This window comes from Scleropages formosus, chromosome 1 (genome assembly GCF_900964775.1).
Source record: "Scleropages formosus chromosome 1, fSclFor1.1, whole genome shotgun sequence".
NCBI classification, from domain to species: Eukaryota; Metazoa; Chordata; class Actinopteri; order Osteoglossiformes; family Osteoglossidae; genus Scleropages; species Scleropages formosus.
In genome coordinates, this window is record NC_041806.1 from 35713527 (window position 1) to 35730144 (window position 16618).

Consider the following 16618-nt stretch of genomic DNA (forward strand, 5'->3'; position numbering starts at 1 on the left):
AAAAAAACTTGTGGGTGGCGCGTACATTCTGCAGCTGCCGCCATTAAATAACAGTAACTCACTTATTGCTCTTGGTTGTATAAACGCGCCTCTTTTCCGGCCTTTCAGTCTAGGCTTAGTAGGGGAATACGGATACTTAAAACGCGTTTAAACTTTTAATTAATTTCAGTTTACTGTCTAAAAGATCGATATGTAAAATTGAAGCACCCAACACAGGATGAAAAAAGGTGTTTTTTTTTTTGTATTTGCTGTAACTGCAACCTATTTCGGGGTTAAGGTTTGCTGTGCTCATTTTAATTAGTGGCTCTTGGCAGAAAGAGGAGAAGCATCTAGAGCAAAATGGAGGAGTCAGCAGCAGAGGCAGGGAGGGAGGGGGAGAGCGCGGCGCGTGGAGCGACCCGAGACACTGTGTCACCGACACCGTCCCTGTTGGCTTTGCGTTCCCTTCTCCACTTCCTGTTCGAAGGTGTAGGAGGCCCACCGTCTCGCTTTCTCGTAGAAAAAAAAAAAGAAGCTTTTCTAAGCCTGGAATCTGAGGGAAGAAATGACCATTTTTTAAAAAAACCCGCTAACGTGTATCCCTACCACCGCGAAGGTGCAAAAAACGAAAAAGAAATGCACGGGAATTAGAGACGTGCTGTGAAATGACACTGCCGTCAAGTGGAGCGCATTCGCCTCACGAATAAAAAGTCAAGCAAACACACGCTGTGTGTCCTGCTTTCTTAGGGTTGCATTAAGTTTTGCTCGACAGTAATTTTATGCTGAAATGTTCAGGTTTGGTACGAGGCCGCAGAGAGTAAAGAGCTGCCCTGCGGTGGGTGCCGGTGTCCCTCTTGGCATTTCCATTAGGTAGCAGCTTGGCACCTTCTCCTTCTCCTGCTCGCTGCGCTCTGCTTCTGCTTCGGCTCACAACTGCTCCGTTCCTTTGAAGCGCCGTTACCAGCGGCCGCTCGCATCCCTTTTCCTTGAAGTCAGTTTCATTTACCTCTTACATTTTGCATCTGCAATCTGGGAGCATTGCAGCCCTGGCTGCTGCGACCATGACCACTTTGTACGAACTGACGAGAACATGAAACGTGTGGGCGACACGGTGGCACCACAGGTAGCCCTGGGCTCCGGGTTCGCATCCGGCTCGGTGCGCCGAGTCTACGCGTTCTGCCCTTGTTCATGCAGGTTTCTTCCTGCGGTCCAAAGAAGTGTTTGAGGTGGAGAGAGATTGCCTGGTGGTGGACTGGTACTCCATCCAAGGTACTGTACCTTGCTTCATACCCTATGCCTCTGGGACAGGCCGCTGCCACTGGGCCAGTGCTACCCTGCATTCTACAAGTGCTTTTTGACGGTGGATGAATTGTACACGTAAGTGACGTGAACACACCTTTGAATCCCAGACCAACACTCGTGTGCTTATTTGGTACTTTGTGTAATAGACATAGAGAAATCCGGAAAAGGCCCCAAGAAGCCAGATAAGAAAGCTGGTCCAGCAAAGTCTTAGGATGGTAAAGTTTTTACAGTTCATCCAGACAGCAAAACACAACACGCTGATATTTACTCAACATTCTGAGTTTAGGAAGTGTTAGCGTAAATTAGTGAGGTGAATGAAGAGTCAGCTGATAGTATAGTGGTTAGAACCACTGTCTTTGGACTCAAAAGGCTGCTGGTTCAACTTTCACCCCTAGCTGTATTACCCTTTATCAAGGTACTTACCCTAAATTGTTCCAGTAAAATTGCCAAGCTGTATAAACAGGTAAATAACTAAGTGCCAAAACACTAAGTTTTTTTGAAGAAAAGTATCAGTTAAATGAATAAATTCATATGTAAGGTACCTATGAAATGTATTTTAATTCTTGCTGTATTAAATATAAAAAAAAATGAAAAAGAAAACAGCAGAGGTCTCCAGCATGGCAGCTGATCCCTATATCAGCACATTCCGGGTGAGGGCAGCAAGTATTTAAAGCATCTGCCACTGGCTTTGCGTTAGGGGCTTCTTTCAAAAATCTGCCTGCCAGCCATGGAGCGTTGATCATCGGGAATGCACGCTTCACTGTGTACAGCTAGGGGCACAGGATGCCGGTAAAAAAGATGAAGCAACAAAGATTATCACTGCTGGAAAAAATATGTATATGAATCTTAGCAAATACAGTAGTAGACTAATGCAACAATACATATGTTCTATATTTAAGTGACATTTTAGTTTTGTCCTTTGAAATTTTGTGGATATATCATCTTGCTTTCATTACTTTTTCTCAACTGTGATGCCAAATGATGCATAATTTATACTTTCTTATTAACATGTTATTCCATATGGGTACTATTGCAGTTTGGATGAACCACACCCTTCAGTACCTTAACGGGAAGAGGAGAGAACAGGATACGGTTCTAGTGGAGCACCTACAGTAGTTCACAAGAAGGATATAGTTTCAAAAACTAAAAGCCAGATGCCGGGGGTTTAGGACCGATACCGCTGGTGTTACTATGCCTTGAACAACCACCGAGCCGTTTAGAAAAGAGCACTTGCAAAGTTAACACACATAACAGAATCAGATGGGAAAGTCCAAGGACTGTCAAAGGGTCTGTATAGCCTTTAAGATATAATTTATTATTAATATTAAACTCATTTCACACTGTAACAGTAGTAGGCCAGTCACATCAGTACTCCATTAGATTTGAACGGAACAACCAAGGGCTGATTCTTAAAATCCCTGTGAAGCATGCACCTCAAAATCCATCGAAGATTAGTTTTGCATTATTCCTCATCAAGTAGCTGCAATGCAGGAATCAAGACAAAATCCCTCATTTGTTTTTTTGTGACAAATAAAAATAACCTCGAACATGGATTATCTCACTGTAGGCTTTGGTCAGATTCGGCGGCCTCATCTTTCATACCATGTCCCCTGACACTTTACACCACCATTTTAAAATGTCAAATTCTACAAGACAAACATTGACAGAATTTTGAGCAAAATACTACAAGCTTTAGGCCCACATATAATGTCATAAACTAAAGGCCTACAACTGGAAGGCTAATACCCATATATCTGCAAATTTAGTTCAGCTTCAAGGCTTAATGTTTAAATATGTATACAATCTACTAATGCAGCCAAACAGTGACACAATAAAAATGTTATCTGGCATAAAATCTTACATAAATTTCATAATTCATTCTAAAAGTAATGGAGACACCATAAGCAGTAGCATCCATGATTAATATTCAAACTACGAAATCCACCGGTTTCCTGAAAATGTAAAAAAATAAAGATAATCCATTATGCAGTTCACTATTTATTTACTGAATAAATTTAGACAAAACATCAAATCAGATACATTACGATCAAAACACCAGAGGCAGTGATCTCATCATGCACATAATTCTCAGCACCTCCAAGTTCTTAAAAAAAAAAAAAAATCCTTCAACATTAGCACCAAATCAGCACCAACTTAAGAGTTAAAAAAAAAAAAAAAAAAAGTTTAACAAACAAAAGCAAGAGAGTTTTTAAAGGAATTAAGTTTAAGGAAACAAAAGATTTTCCTGCCAGGCAGGTTGTATCATCCATAGGACACATGCCACAGACTAGAAAACACAAATAATTCAAGTAACATTTAAATACTACAAAATGTCCACATTTATTTCACATAACGTATACAGGCAGAAGAAAACGGGTTAGTGGAAACTGCAGTTGAAGTAGCACTGTCTCGAAGGACTGTTAATGAGGCGAAGGGCTCTGAGCGATGGGATGTACAAACACTGGCACAAGTTTAATTGGTTATTCTAGTCTTAAGACAGTCTTCACTGCTATACCTGTCCTGTGTCTGCGTTTTGCATACTATATATATATTATATAAAGAATCTCTGAAAATAAATGTTGCCATTAATTAAATATAGTGTTTATAAGATACAACTTAAATAAAATGCAAAGTTTTGGTGCCAAGAAAATGAGGAGCTTGTCGTAGCTTTAACAAGTACACAGAATGAGAAAGTTCCTCTAGCTGGGTGTATACAAGTACTGCATGGTGTCTGACCTAGTGGCTTACTTTTCAGTTTTAAGTAGGCTTAACAAGCCACCTAAGTGTAATTACTTTAATATTAGCTTACTTAAATACATGACCAAAGGGTGGGTCACCAAAAGAAACAACTCTTCTTAACTGCCACCACATTTTATACTGGTCCGAGCCAGAAAAGAAAAGGGGGAAAAAAAAAGTTGGACTGACGAGAGGAAAAGAAACGTCGTAATAACTCCTCAACAACCAAAATGCACAATGCAACAAGCAATGTGATGAGGGACAAGTTTGCCGGGGGAAAAGTGACTGTAGCTTGCCTGATATTTGTTCACTGACGTCTCCTTGTCTCTGTGAGCCGAGACACCGTGTCCCTTTATTAAGCGTGTATCGATCAAACTTAAGAGCACCACTTCAGAAGATTTGCTACATGACTTCATGTGCCCAGCACCTCCTTCAGGAGCCATAAATGAACCTCTACATCAAGTCCGCCACTAGGGTTGAGCCGATCGGCTTCCAAGAAAGGGGGGGCGGGGGTATTGAACACCTCTGTGTGGTTGGTCAATGTTGTGGTTTTGCGTTTCTGTGACGTTGCTCTCGGCAAGGTCTGCTGTCATTGTGCTGCTCAAATGAAGAACTTGTCTAACTCTTCCTCCATGATCACATCAGGTACCATCTGGTCAGTCGGCTCCTTGTCATTCCTGCCATGCCCCAGAACCGAGGCATGGGTGCTGGAGGAGAACCAAGGGTGTTCCAAGATTTCCCTGGAGGTGAGTCGCTCAGCAGGCTCCCGCCGAAGGATGCTACGGATCAGACACTTGGCCTTGGGTGTGAGGGTCTCTGGAATGCTAAACTGGCCCCGGCGAATCTTGCTGAAAAGCGAGCTGGGTTCCACGTCGTGAAACGGGTAGCGTCCCACTAGAATGGTATACAGCATGACTCCGAGGCTCCAAACGTCAGCTGCCTTGCCGGAATAGCTGCCTGTTGTGTTGAGGATCTCTGGGCTGACGTACGCAGGGCAGCCGTGTTTGTCCGACAGGGAGTCGTCCTCCCCTTCCAGTATATAAGCATCCTCCAGGCTCTCCAGCTTGATGAGGCTTCTGCGAAAGAAAAACAAATATTACACAGAAGCTTTCAAAAAGCAATCATTTTACTCGCATGGATACAAGAAGATTGCCACCACTCTAGAGAAAGCAATTATACATTAACTTGTTTTGTCTCCACCTTTGATTTGTTACTAACTGTTCTGTTACCCATGATGCTTACTGCATAGCCTACTTTGTGCACTTGATGGAAACAGTTTTAAGCAGTCTGTGGCAGTTGTACTGGGAAGAGAAAAATACAACTGAAACACCTTATGGTCTTTATTCCACACCACTTAAGAGCGGCTCTGATCTCAAACCTATGGAAATGGACCTTTTCCAAAATTTAGTGATTGGGACATAATAATGAAGCAGTTTGATCTGTACTTTTGGAATAACATCTGAACAGGCCTAAAGGGTCTTTTGAGCATTTAAAACAATTTATTTAAAAAAAAGTCATTACTTTTATCACCAAGTACAGTAAAATGTAGGTTGATCACCACAGAAAAAGTGCGTAGTGAATTAAACTGGGGAAGACAGCCATCTATTAAAAATTTTTGAACACACATTATTAAAGGCAGACCATATTAACCATAAAGATTGAAGGAAAAAATAAGATCCCCTGGGTACAGTTACATCATCCAATTCCTGCCCAACCAGTCATCTTCATGATTAGACATATCCTTCAAGCGCAGCGTGGAAAATAGGTGGAGTAACTGGCTTTATGGAAAGAAAGTACCACGTTAGAGCCCGAGGGGAAGTCCTCATTCACCAAAAAGAATCAGAAAAGTAATGCAAAAGTACAAAGATACCCAAAACAGGGAGCTATGCCAGTTCCCATGAAAAGATGACACGCTGCTAGAAAGGCACTTCGCCGTTTTGATCCGATTATACCAAGGACCACTTTTCAAAAAAGTGGACTTAGTACTGATAGGGATCAGCCTCACCTCTCCTCGTTTTGGAAGACGAACTTCCTCAGCTTGAGGTCCCTCAGCACGAGCCCGTGGTCGTGGCAGTGTGCGACAGCGGAGGCTATCTGATGGAACAGTCTCGCAGCCTCGTCCTCCTGCAGCTTCTTACAGGTCCGCACAAAGGAATGCATGTCCCCATGGCCCCTCTTGAAGAACACGTAGGCTCTCGTGTCCCCGAGGAGAATCTCCACTATTTGGTTTATGTTCTCATGTGCAGACAGGCAAAAGTAGGCTGCCAGCGACTCCTGGTAGCGAGTGATGTCAAATACCTGAGAGAGAGATGGGCGTTTACCAGTATGCAGGGAAATGTTTTTAGGACAAGCACAACAATTATATATACATATAAACAAAACATACTACTTCTTAATAATACATGTTATTCATATATGCTTTTACACTTACAGCATATGAATAATAAATTCAGTGTCAAGCTTTACATCTTATACCACCATTTGGGAATGGCAGTCCCAAATTTAAATATTTAAAAAGAAAAAAACTACAGAACAAAACTTTTTCACTCCAAAAAGGCAAGCATCTCTCCTGTGCAATGAGTTTTTAAGACTTCATTCACTGAACACTTTTTACATGATTACTGAGACAGTAACATAACTTTATGGCAAATGTATTAGGCCAGGAACAGACTGGGGTAAAACATCTCTGCTGGTGACATTTGCCGACTCAACAAGCTTTTGAAGGAAGCGGGTTCTGTCATGGTTTGACCTCAACTGAGTGGAGGCAGTGACAGAGGCCAGGATGAGGACAAAGTTAGTGTCCGTTATGGACGATAGCCCATATCCTCTCCACGAAGTGATCACTATGAGCTACTTTAGTCACCGGATTGTTCGGTTACGGTGCACAAAGAGGCACTTTTGGGCTCCTTCTTACCAACAACCACACTCCTCCATAATTATTTGTTACTCTATTTATTAATTTGTTGGTATGACTCTGCACTTAGTTATGTGTCGTTTTAGCCTATCTGTGTGTGAATATCCCTGCAGGTATTAATAAAGTATTATCCTATGCTATCCTAACAAAAGTAACAATTATAACTGTAGCTGTCCGGGGTGCTGAACATATTTACCGTTCACGTTGTAGCAGTTTAATGCTGCTATGAACCTTAACGTTGAAGCTGTTCAGCTCTTCCAGGAATGGTCAACAAGAAAATGGTCAATCAGAGCACTAAACATATTCCAATTAAATATTCACCGGAAAATGTAATTAAACAAGGTAGTTTACCCATGTCACTGCTTAGCTGAAGCTTCTACCAAAAAGCCATTTCCGCTGCATCAATTTACACGTTCCAATACCTGCACATTATGCTGGAACAACCTTGGTTCTTGCTCAAGGATATTAGAACAGGGACCTTCCTGGGAACTGAACCAACAACCTGGAGGTTGTAATTACTAGTATCTGCTGCTCCCAGTTTGTTAATGTAGGAACTTAAATGACTGAAAATAAAAACATGTCCCCACCTCTTCAATTTTAGAGCCTTGTGCCAAATACAATAAATTTATTCCCTGCAGCACTGCTTTAGATGCATTTAAACATTTTATTATCTATGGACACTTTGACATTAATTTTCAAACAATATTATTACAATTTCTATTAAAATATTACAAATTCTGGCTGTGCCAAAGTTGGTTTAACATCACCCACATTTAATATCTAATATTAACAAAAACTCAAAAAAACTGCAAAAATATTTATAACCATTTTGTAATACTGTTTACCCCTTTCAGTATTTTAACCGAAACAAACTTGGAGAACCACCAACCCAAAATACCCAATAACAATCCTAAACGACGACGGAGTAATTCACATATTTGCAGTGCAGCTTTTGTCAACTTACATAAAGGCTCTGAGACTAAGTGCAGCCTGTCTATTTTGGCCCTGGTCTATACATCGCCCACTTGGTGCATAAGGTTCTCATTTTTCCACACGAAAGTGATGCATCCCTCTGAGCAAAGCTTCGGACAATAAAGTATTAAACGCACACACACACACACACACACACACACAAAGGAACACACCAGCACATAAGTGACCAAGGACTTCCACTGATGTTTTTCTGAACCATGTAAAGTGCCAGTCGTTACCATGCATCCTTACAAGTGTTTTTGGTTCATCTGCACCATCTGCTTTGTCTTCAGCCTTCCTTTAAGGAACACGCTCTCCAGACAATACACACACACACACACACACACACACACACACATCATAACACAAATTATTCACGCCGCGAACTTGAACCAAGGGCAAGAACAATGCAGCACATGAACTTGACCAGCCCACAGTCATCTACACCATACTGATAAATATTAATAAATATTGATAAACCCATTGTCTGGAAATAAAAATAGCCCAAGTGGACAGCAGTAACGTAATGAAATATAAGTTATGAAGACGAGGCATCATGCCCTCTCCATCACAGGGGGGTGCACTGAAAAGGGGAACAAAGCACTGTTGCGCATCACACCTCTTTGTTCTTTGTTCAGTTAGGGTCCTCGCGCGCTCCACTTTCGCGCGGCACGTGGTCACCGCAACGCCGCGAGCCGCCTCATTGTTCCAGCGCGTGATCAATGAAGGCCCGCGTGGGGGGACCCCCTGCAGCAGGAGGCCGACACTACATTCATAACTTCTCCCGTTATTTCCTTTTTTAAAAACGGGGGGGTCCTTTACAACCGCTCTTTAGCAATAGGAAATGAAAGGTCGGCTAAGAGACGAGCTCCATCCGTGACGGTGCGCGACCGCCTCGAGGTCAACAATGCCATGTCCGCACTTTGCTTTCAACAAAGACAGTCTGCATTCAATTGGTGTGCTTTTTTTATTTATTAATAATAATAATAATAATAATATTTAAATCAGGAGCTACAATAACCACCGCTGGCCGGCGAAACTGGGCTCAAACGCTGCGCGCCCTTCAAGCACCGCAGAACACAACAGAGCACGTTGTCGCCAGGTGGCGTAGTGTTTAGGGCCGTCGCCTTACCCTCTCAAGGCCCTTTCGAATGGGGCCCCCCCTGCCTGCAGAAGCCTGCAGATCGGGGCACCAACCCTGAGGACTGACAGCGCACGTGCAGCAGCAGCAGCAGCACCGCGCGCGCCGTACGTGCCGCGTACAGAAGGAAGGGTGCGAGCGGCCCAGGCCGAAGGTGTCAGTTGCACGGAGGATCACAGTGACAGTAAGAGCGGCGGCGATGATGATGATGATGAAGATGACTATTATGATGACCGACTCCCGAGGCTCACCTTGCACACGAGCTCCTCTCCGCTGTGCAGGTACGCGGCCCGGAAGACGTGATCCCCCTCGATGGGCTCGAGCAGCAGGTACTTGCCGATGGAGGAGATGCAGTGCGACGGGTCCGGGCTCTCCGGGGGGCTCGGCGATCCCAAGTTGGGGCTGAAGCTCTGCGCCGATTCGGCGCTCCTCACACACGACGAGTCGTCGAAGTCGTGCGCTTTGTGCCTCGATCTCCCATAACGCGCAATGCTGATCGGATGTGACCTCTGTATGTTCATGGGTGTCTAATGCGGAGCGTTCAGTATTCACTACTCCCTGGTGGTTTAATTCCCACCACTCGGCACCGAGCGAGCAAACGAGCGAGCGTTTTATCTGGGTTATTATTATTGAGCGCCGAGCGAGCGACTGCCTGCTTCTCTCTGTGTCTGTGGCCAAGTTTAAAAAAGGTTCGCCGGCGCACCGCAAACTGCCACTTTTCACAGCGCGTAGCTCGCCGCCCTCAGTCGGAACATGAATCCTGGCTCCTGAAAACGAATTAGCGCTGCAACTTTTCCACCACCGACTGTTTCACATCTCTCACTAGTCAACACAACTAAGTTTAGTTCTTGCAAAGAACACCGAAAAATATGGGCTCATCGATGGGCACAAGAAGAAGAGCGTGGAAACGTTTCGAACCAGTAAAAACAGTCCTCTAGTCTTTCTACACTGTGCGAAACCATTCAAATATTACACAGAATTCCTAAGTCCACGCACGAACGAACGACGCAAACAATATAAGTGGCCGCAGGTCGCTCACTGAATGCATGTATTTAGTTTGTTAGCTCGGCAGCTAGCTTAGCTACTGTACTCTGCGGGATACGCAACGTCAGAGCGGCGAGCTGCGGACCTCCGCCGAAATTACCATTATGCCTTTATCTGCAAAAATAGAAATATGTTGGACACCGCCGCCGCGCGCATAACCGAGTCAGAGAGGTAGACTGCGGACTGAAACGCACCGCAATGATTTAAGCTTCATTGATGCGGATATCATCGCAGAGAATAAGAAAAAAGAAAAGGGGGGGGGAAAAAAAAAAAAAAAAAAAAAAAAAAAAAAACAGGTTATGGGCGAAATGCAGAGTAGGAGCGGACCGTGAGCGCGGAGCCGACGTGGAGAGAAGCGCAGGAGGAGAAGGAACAATGCATGCGGGATGCTGGGCTAGCTGGAGCCGTGTCCCGTACCGTGCGCCCCGGCGGCTTCCAGCGGCCTCCCGCTGATCATATCCATGTAGCTAGTACACGTAGGTAAAAATATATAATAAATATACAACATATACCGAGCTTACAACAAGTCTGCCTCTTGCTTTAAAAATGAGCTTTTCTGTGGAAAATAATATATTTATTTTAACTCCGGGTTAATCCAGCTGCAAAGGGACGGCCGCTCTTTCCCAGGCCTTATCCCTTCGATTTCAGCAAGACATGGTCCCCCCGCGGTGCCGCCGCTCTAACTTACGTGACTAGGAAACTACTCCATTCACCCGGGAGTCAGCCACACACAGACACGCACGCACACACACATCCACACACGCGCAGTCGCACGCCTGGCGCTCACTGGACCACAATGAGCTGGTTTCCACATAAACGACGGCAGGGGGAGGGCGAGAAAAGGGGAAGCACCCGCCCTCATACGTCACCATCAAGGAGCCTCTTCTGCTCTGCCACTGGTCAGTCAAGTGTGACGCAACGTGCTCTGTTCAAGTGCCATTGGGTCGACTGCCCTATGTTGTAATACCTCATGGAGGTCCCACACAGAAATATACAATAAAGCTTTACTGGCCTTCTCTGACTAGGCACAACCGGGGACGTTTAGTCTACGACAGCCGACGGAGTTTTTGCGAAAACTACATTTCGACGCCATTCCTCGGTGTATGATAAGGGAGAAATTCAAGGGAGTTGTAGTTCTGCACTCCCTACGGCTGACATCGCAGAGTGTAAAAGATAAAGAGGCATTCGTAAACCGTTCACATTATATTTACTTTAAATCTTAAAAAAAATTGAAAACTTTTTGGAACTTTTTTTTAATTTTTAAAAAGGCTAAGATGTGAATTCGCAGCTCTTAGTTTAGCGTGTTTTCAGTCGCACAAGCACAGAAAACACTACCAGTTCCAAACCAAAAATACACAGTTATTAATTCATGCTTCCCAGCAGAAAAAAAAGATTAAAAATTATTATATATGGTTGAGAGTGTATTAACTGGAAAGTAGGTTTGAAATACATTGAGCTTTTGTAATAGATATCAAAATCACGTCTGATTTAAAGAGACTGCTTTACTTTTTGGGCCATGTCTTTATTTATGCAAATTTTCATTAACTCAGGTTTTGCGATCATGTTTTCCAATAATATTGTGCAGGTGCCCTGTTCCAGTTTTTTGGTGTTAAGAATTAAGTGGAATGCATCGCATACAATAATGCATTTACAGAAATATAATTGTTAACAGATGATCATGCATACACACACATTTTCATAACCACTTGTCCCAGACGGGGTCGCGGGGAACCGGAGCCTACCCGGCAACACAGGGCGTAAGGCCGGAGGGGGAGGGGACACACCCAGGACGGGACGTCAGTCTGTCGCAAGGCACCCCCAGCAGGACTCGAACCCCAGACCCACCCAAGAGTAGGACCCGGTCCAACCCACCGCGCTACCGCGCCCCCATGATCATGAATAGCGTCACTCTAAAATGCAATTAAATTTTCACATTTCTGGATGAAATCCAGTTTTGTAAACTAGCTGTGATTTTGTACACGGACCTAAAACGACAAGCAATGGAGAACATGATCCTATCCCTTATGTAACATGGTAGTAAGCTTAAAAAACACTGTCTGTCTGAACAGCTTGTCCCATACAGGGTTGCAGGGAGCCGGAGCCTAACCCGCCAACACGGGGTGTAAGGCTTGAGGGGGGGGAGGGGCACACCCATCCGTTACAAGGCACCCCAAGTGGGACTCGAACCCCAGACCCACCAGAGAGCAGGACCCAGTCCAACCCACCACACCACTGCACCCCTGTATCACCATAAGGTTAAAATAGGTTCCCCTAAATATTTTTTACTGGAAACTCCCATCATTTTTTCTCCCCATTTGTGTAATTATGTATTCTTGAATTTCATATGAATAAGTCAGTGCATAAATGAACTGTTTACTGTATGTCTATGTATTGCGTTAATGCAGCAAGGACACTCGATGGCACTTTTTGTCAGCTCCAAGCCTGTGTCAGTCTCTGTATCGCAATCACTGATGGAAGAGTAGAGCAGTCATTGTAAACTGGCAGCTTCATTTTGAGACGGACTTTATTTCCAACAGATAGTATCGCAGCAGCAGAGAGGATACAAGGAAAGTATTGAGCAATATGTGTTGGAATGAATGCTGAAAAAGTAATTTAAGCAGCTGGGTGGGGGACACAAGCATTAGCATTCATTCCATTTAGTTTTCTTAGTACTGACAGTGCTCAGCCAGGGGGCTATTCTCAGAACTGCCACTGTGCGTTTAGAGGAACTGTGATGTTACATTTCTTTGCAACTAATTTTTCTTTCTTTCGGGCTGTTTTTCAGGTATCTTGAAGCTACAATCCAGCCCTAAACTCCGACATCCTGAACCGCCGTCTCCTCATTCAGACTTTGACAGTAAAACCATATCATCCTAGTTATTCTGGTATTCAAAAACTCGTGCGTTCAGTGCTTTATCACAATGTATCGTAAACTTTACTAATCTGAAGATGGTTTGATTTTTTTCTAAGAAAATAAATTAAAAATTACTGTAAGATATTAAAAAGAGTGTAATTCTGTGTCATCTTTCTTTCCTTCACTAAGCCATAGTGTCAGGTTCTAGTTTAATGGAAAGACTATCAGACTGAGCTAAAGCCATTGTTATGTAACAGCAGATGAAAATGCCCATCCACTGTGCTGGAGAGCCTATTTTAAGTCACATGCTGAACACATGGCCCCCTAAAATAATAAAAATAAAATATCAGGTGATTCATATTTTAAGGCAGCTTACAGTGCTAAACCGTGTTTTTGAAATGAGACCAAATGTATTTATTAGCAACTCTTGCCATGTTAAATGCTTTGCCGAATCAAAACATTTCACTTTAACACACAATATGTAGCATCCCTAAATGACTCGGGCAATTTCCAAATGTCACCTACATCAAATGTGTATTTTTAATGCATTCATAACTCTATAAAAATTGCCTCCGTTTAAATTTGCAAGTGTGATAATACAAACATGGTTAAGAAATGCCACAATCCCAGAAGTCTGTAGTGAAAGTAAATTAAATTCACAGATTTTAAAAAACACCATTTAAACTGTAAAATGGTCTGTTGAAAGAGTTTAGACATTTGATGTAAGTATGTATTTTTGATTTTGAACTGCTATTTCTAAGATATTTAATGAATCTCCTACGGTTACACTTTACTTTCCCCAAACATTAAACTGATGTTGCTCAACAGTGAGTCACGTAAGGGAAACAGCTGGAACAGTCCCTCCCTTAAAGTCAGCGGAAAAAATCTATTAAAAATGAGGAGAGTAGTTGGGTGTCAGGCATGATGGGGTGGGTGGCATAGTAAACTAGTAACTATGCTTTCCTCCCAAAACCCAAAAATGTTTACACCTACAGAGCAAATTACAATAATATTTTGTAATCTCTTCAAATCACTTTCTTGACCAATATAAATCACGCCTTAAAACTATCTTTTTTTTTTCGCTAATCAAACCGCAGCAATAGCGATTGCGACAATTTTTTGGAAACATATAAGCATAACAACAGTGTGTTCCTCATTCTTCCGTGAAACCCTCAACTGCAGCTCTGAATGGGAAGGATCCCTCTGGGGCTCTCACACTAGGCCATTCCATCAGGCACCACTCGTGACTCACTCCTGCCTGCCCACACGTCATACCTTCAATTCAAGCCCTGAAAAGGAGTATCTTCACCGTTACGGGATTCTCTTGTCACTGAACCGGCATAAATGAAAATTCTTTGTCATTTGAACATTCGCCACTTTGAACAAGATGCTTTATTTTCTATGGCACAATGCTAAAACTAAAGTGCCGTGTAGAATTCAACTCTCGTACATTGTATGATTGCAAAAACAGTCTGCAATCGGAATAAAATGCCTCGCAGCAAATGTGTGCAATAATAAAAGGCATGGAAAAACACTTTTCCTGAGTCTGGGAATTATCAGGGGAATGATATTGAATGACGATATTCGATGACAGACAGGTGAATAAAAGAAATAAGGAAGGTCACGTATTTACATATTAACAAATACCTGAAACTGTTGAAGAGCCTCTCGGAATTCCAGCAGTTTTTGAATGTGTGGTTAGCTCAGAAATACAGATCTCAAAACAATACTATCTTGTATATGTAAAATGTGAAAATTTTGAAAAAAAAAAAAAGAAATAGCTAATTAAATAAGGTGAAAAACTGCTGTGCCAACAGGTCAGCCCTTCTACCTGTCTGCTGCACTCATGTAACGCTTTGAATAAGGAAAACACCAGCCTGTTTGCTGAGGTAGTGGCTTCATATGGTGGTATAATGGGTGTCAGTTTCTTGGATTCCTCCTTCACCGCAGTAGGCAGCAATAAAAAGCCTTGTCTGGTGTGTGAGTTCAACAGTGTGACTCACACATGAGCAGCACCAGTCTGAAAAGATTAACTATAAAACAAAACCTGAAAATTTAAGCAGCATTTAAAAGTACCGTTTTAAAGCACTGGGCTTAAACGAAGGGAAAAAACAAGGAAGGCAAAAGCATCTGTTTTTATTTTCTATTTCTTTTGGATGCAATTAAAAAAACATAGAAATAGGAAAATAAATAGTAAAGTTCATATCTTTTAAAAATACTTAGAGATTCTGATTTTATTTTTCTCAGTTTGAGTTATCAGAAGTTTGCACAATAAAATGAAATAGCTCTTTATCAACAGGACAGAATTATTTTAGTGTTATATATACATAATGCACACATTTAAGCTTTGACTGATCAACTGTATCCAATATAACAAGTTTATTTATTTAATATAAAAACTAATGTATTGTCAGCATCCTGACATTATAAGTCACCTTGGACAAAAATATGAACAAAATTATTATAATTAACCTGAAACCTTTGTCCAAGACAACATTATGATTCACTTATTCATACTGTAAGGTTTTTTAATGACACAATTCAGGGTAAGTACCTTTTCCAAGGGTACTACAGCCTATGGGGGTTTGAACCAAACTGATATTTGATCTTCAGATTGCAAGACAACAACCCTAACCTTTGTCCTACCTGCTGCCTAATAACTGTGATAATAATGCCGCAATCGTCATCATCATTGTCATAATCATGGTCATAGGAATGCTTATATTTATGTAAGAAGGGGTGGCACAGTGGCACAGTGGCACAGTGAGTAGTGCTGCTGCCTGACAGCGCCTGGGTGGTGCGAGAGGACGTGAGTTTAATCCCTGCTCAGTCTGTGTGGAGTCTGCATGTTTCTCCTGCGTCTGTGTGGGTTTCCTCCAGGTGCTCTGGTTTCCTCCCACAGTCCAAAGACATGCTGTTCAGGTTTGCCCATATTGTGTGAGTGACGGAGAGAGTGTGTTCCATTGATGTACGGATGAGTGACCCATTGTAAGCAGTGTAAGTCACCTTGGTGAATAAGGTGTGTGGGCTGGTAACAGTACATAGTAACCATTGTAAGTCACTTTGGAGAAAAAAGTGTCTGCTAAGTTTATAAATGTAAAATAGATGTCCTTGCAATTGATATAATGTGTTATGGTACATCGGAAGAGAAAGAGTCCAGTATGGTATTTGAAATAAGCCTACCACAAACTGGTAAAATCTACTTGCACACTGTGGTGGACAGTATGCATGGTAAAGGACTTCACAGGCAGCAGTGGTTTTGATTTTTCTTGGAATTGATGTATAATTACAGTATAATATTCCTCTTCTTCGCATCACTCTAACTTAAAGTGTAACAGACTTTTTCTTGCATTACCATTACTTGATGTGTTTTTGAATTTTTCACTTTTAAATGATTGCATTTATTATTCAGATTCTATTCATATGAGAAGAATGCATGTAAATTTTGCACTGGTGCAAAGCCTTTATAACTGAGGCCATTGATGCTTTAATAATGTGGACCTGACAGCGTTTGGTTTACTGATGGTGGAATACCGCAGTGGTTGCGTCTTGCGTGTTCACACCTTTTACCAATGGCAACGGGGGAAATCAAACCATACGCATTGTCCTTGTGCACAGTCTCCAACACATTTAAACACACTCCAGCATGCTGCTTTGCAATATCAATACTGCTGCT

The 16618-nt window shown here is 42.5% G+C and overlaps 1 protein-coding gene across 1 annotated transcript; it reads right to left on the minus strand.

Annotated features, from left to right (window-relative positions):
* Positions 1-3472: 3472 nt before the first annotated feature.
* On the minus strand, positions 3473-10923 carry trib2 (tribbles pseudokinase 2). Its single transcript, XM_018743450.2, has 3 exons — positions 9296-10923; positions 6023-6315; positions 3473-5093 (listed from the first exon to the last, which is right to left on the minus strand). Exons 1-3 carry the CDS (start codon positions 9563-9565, stop codon positions 4619-4621), a joined length of 1038 nt encoding a protein of 345 aa, XP_018598966.1. The 5' UTR covers positions 9566-10923; the 3' UTR covers positions 3473-4618.
* Positions 10924-16618: the final 5695 nt, after the last annotated feature.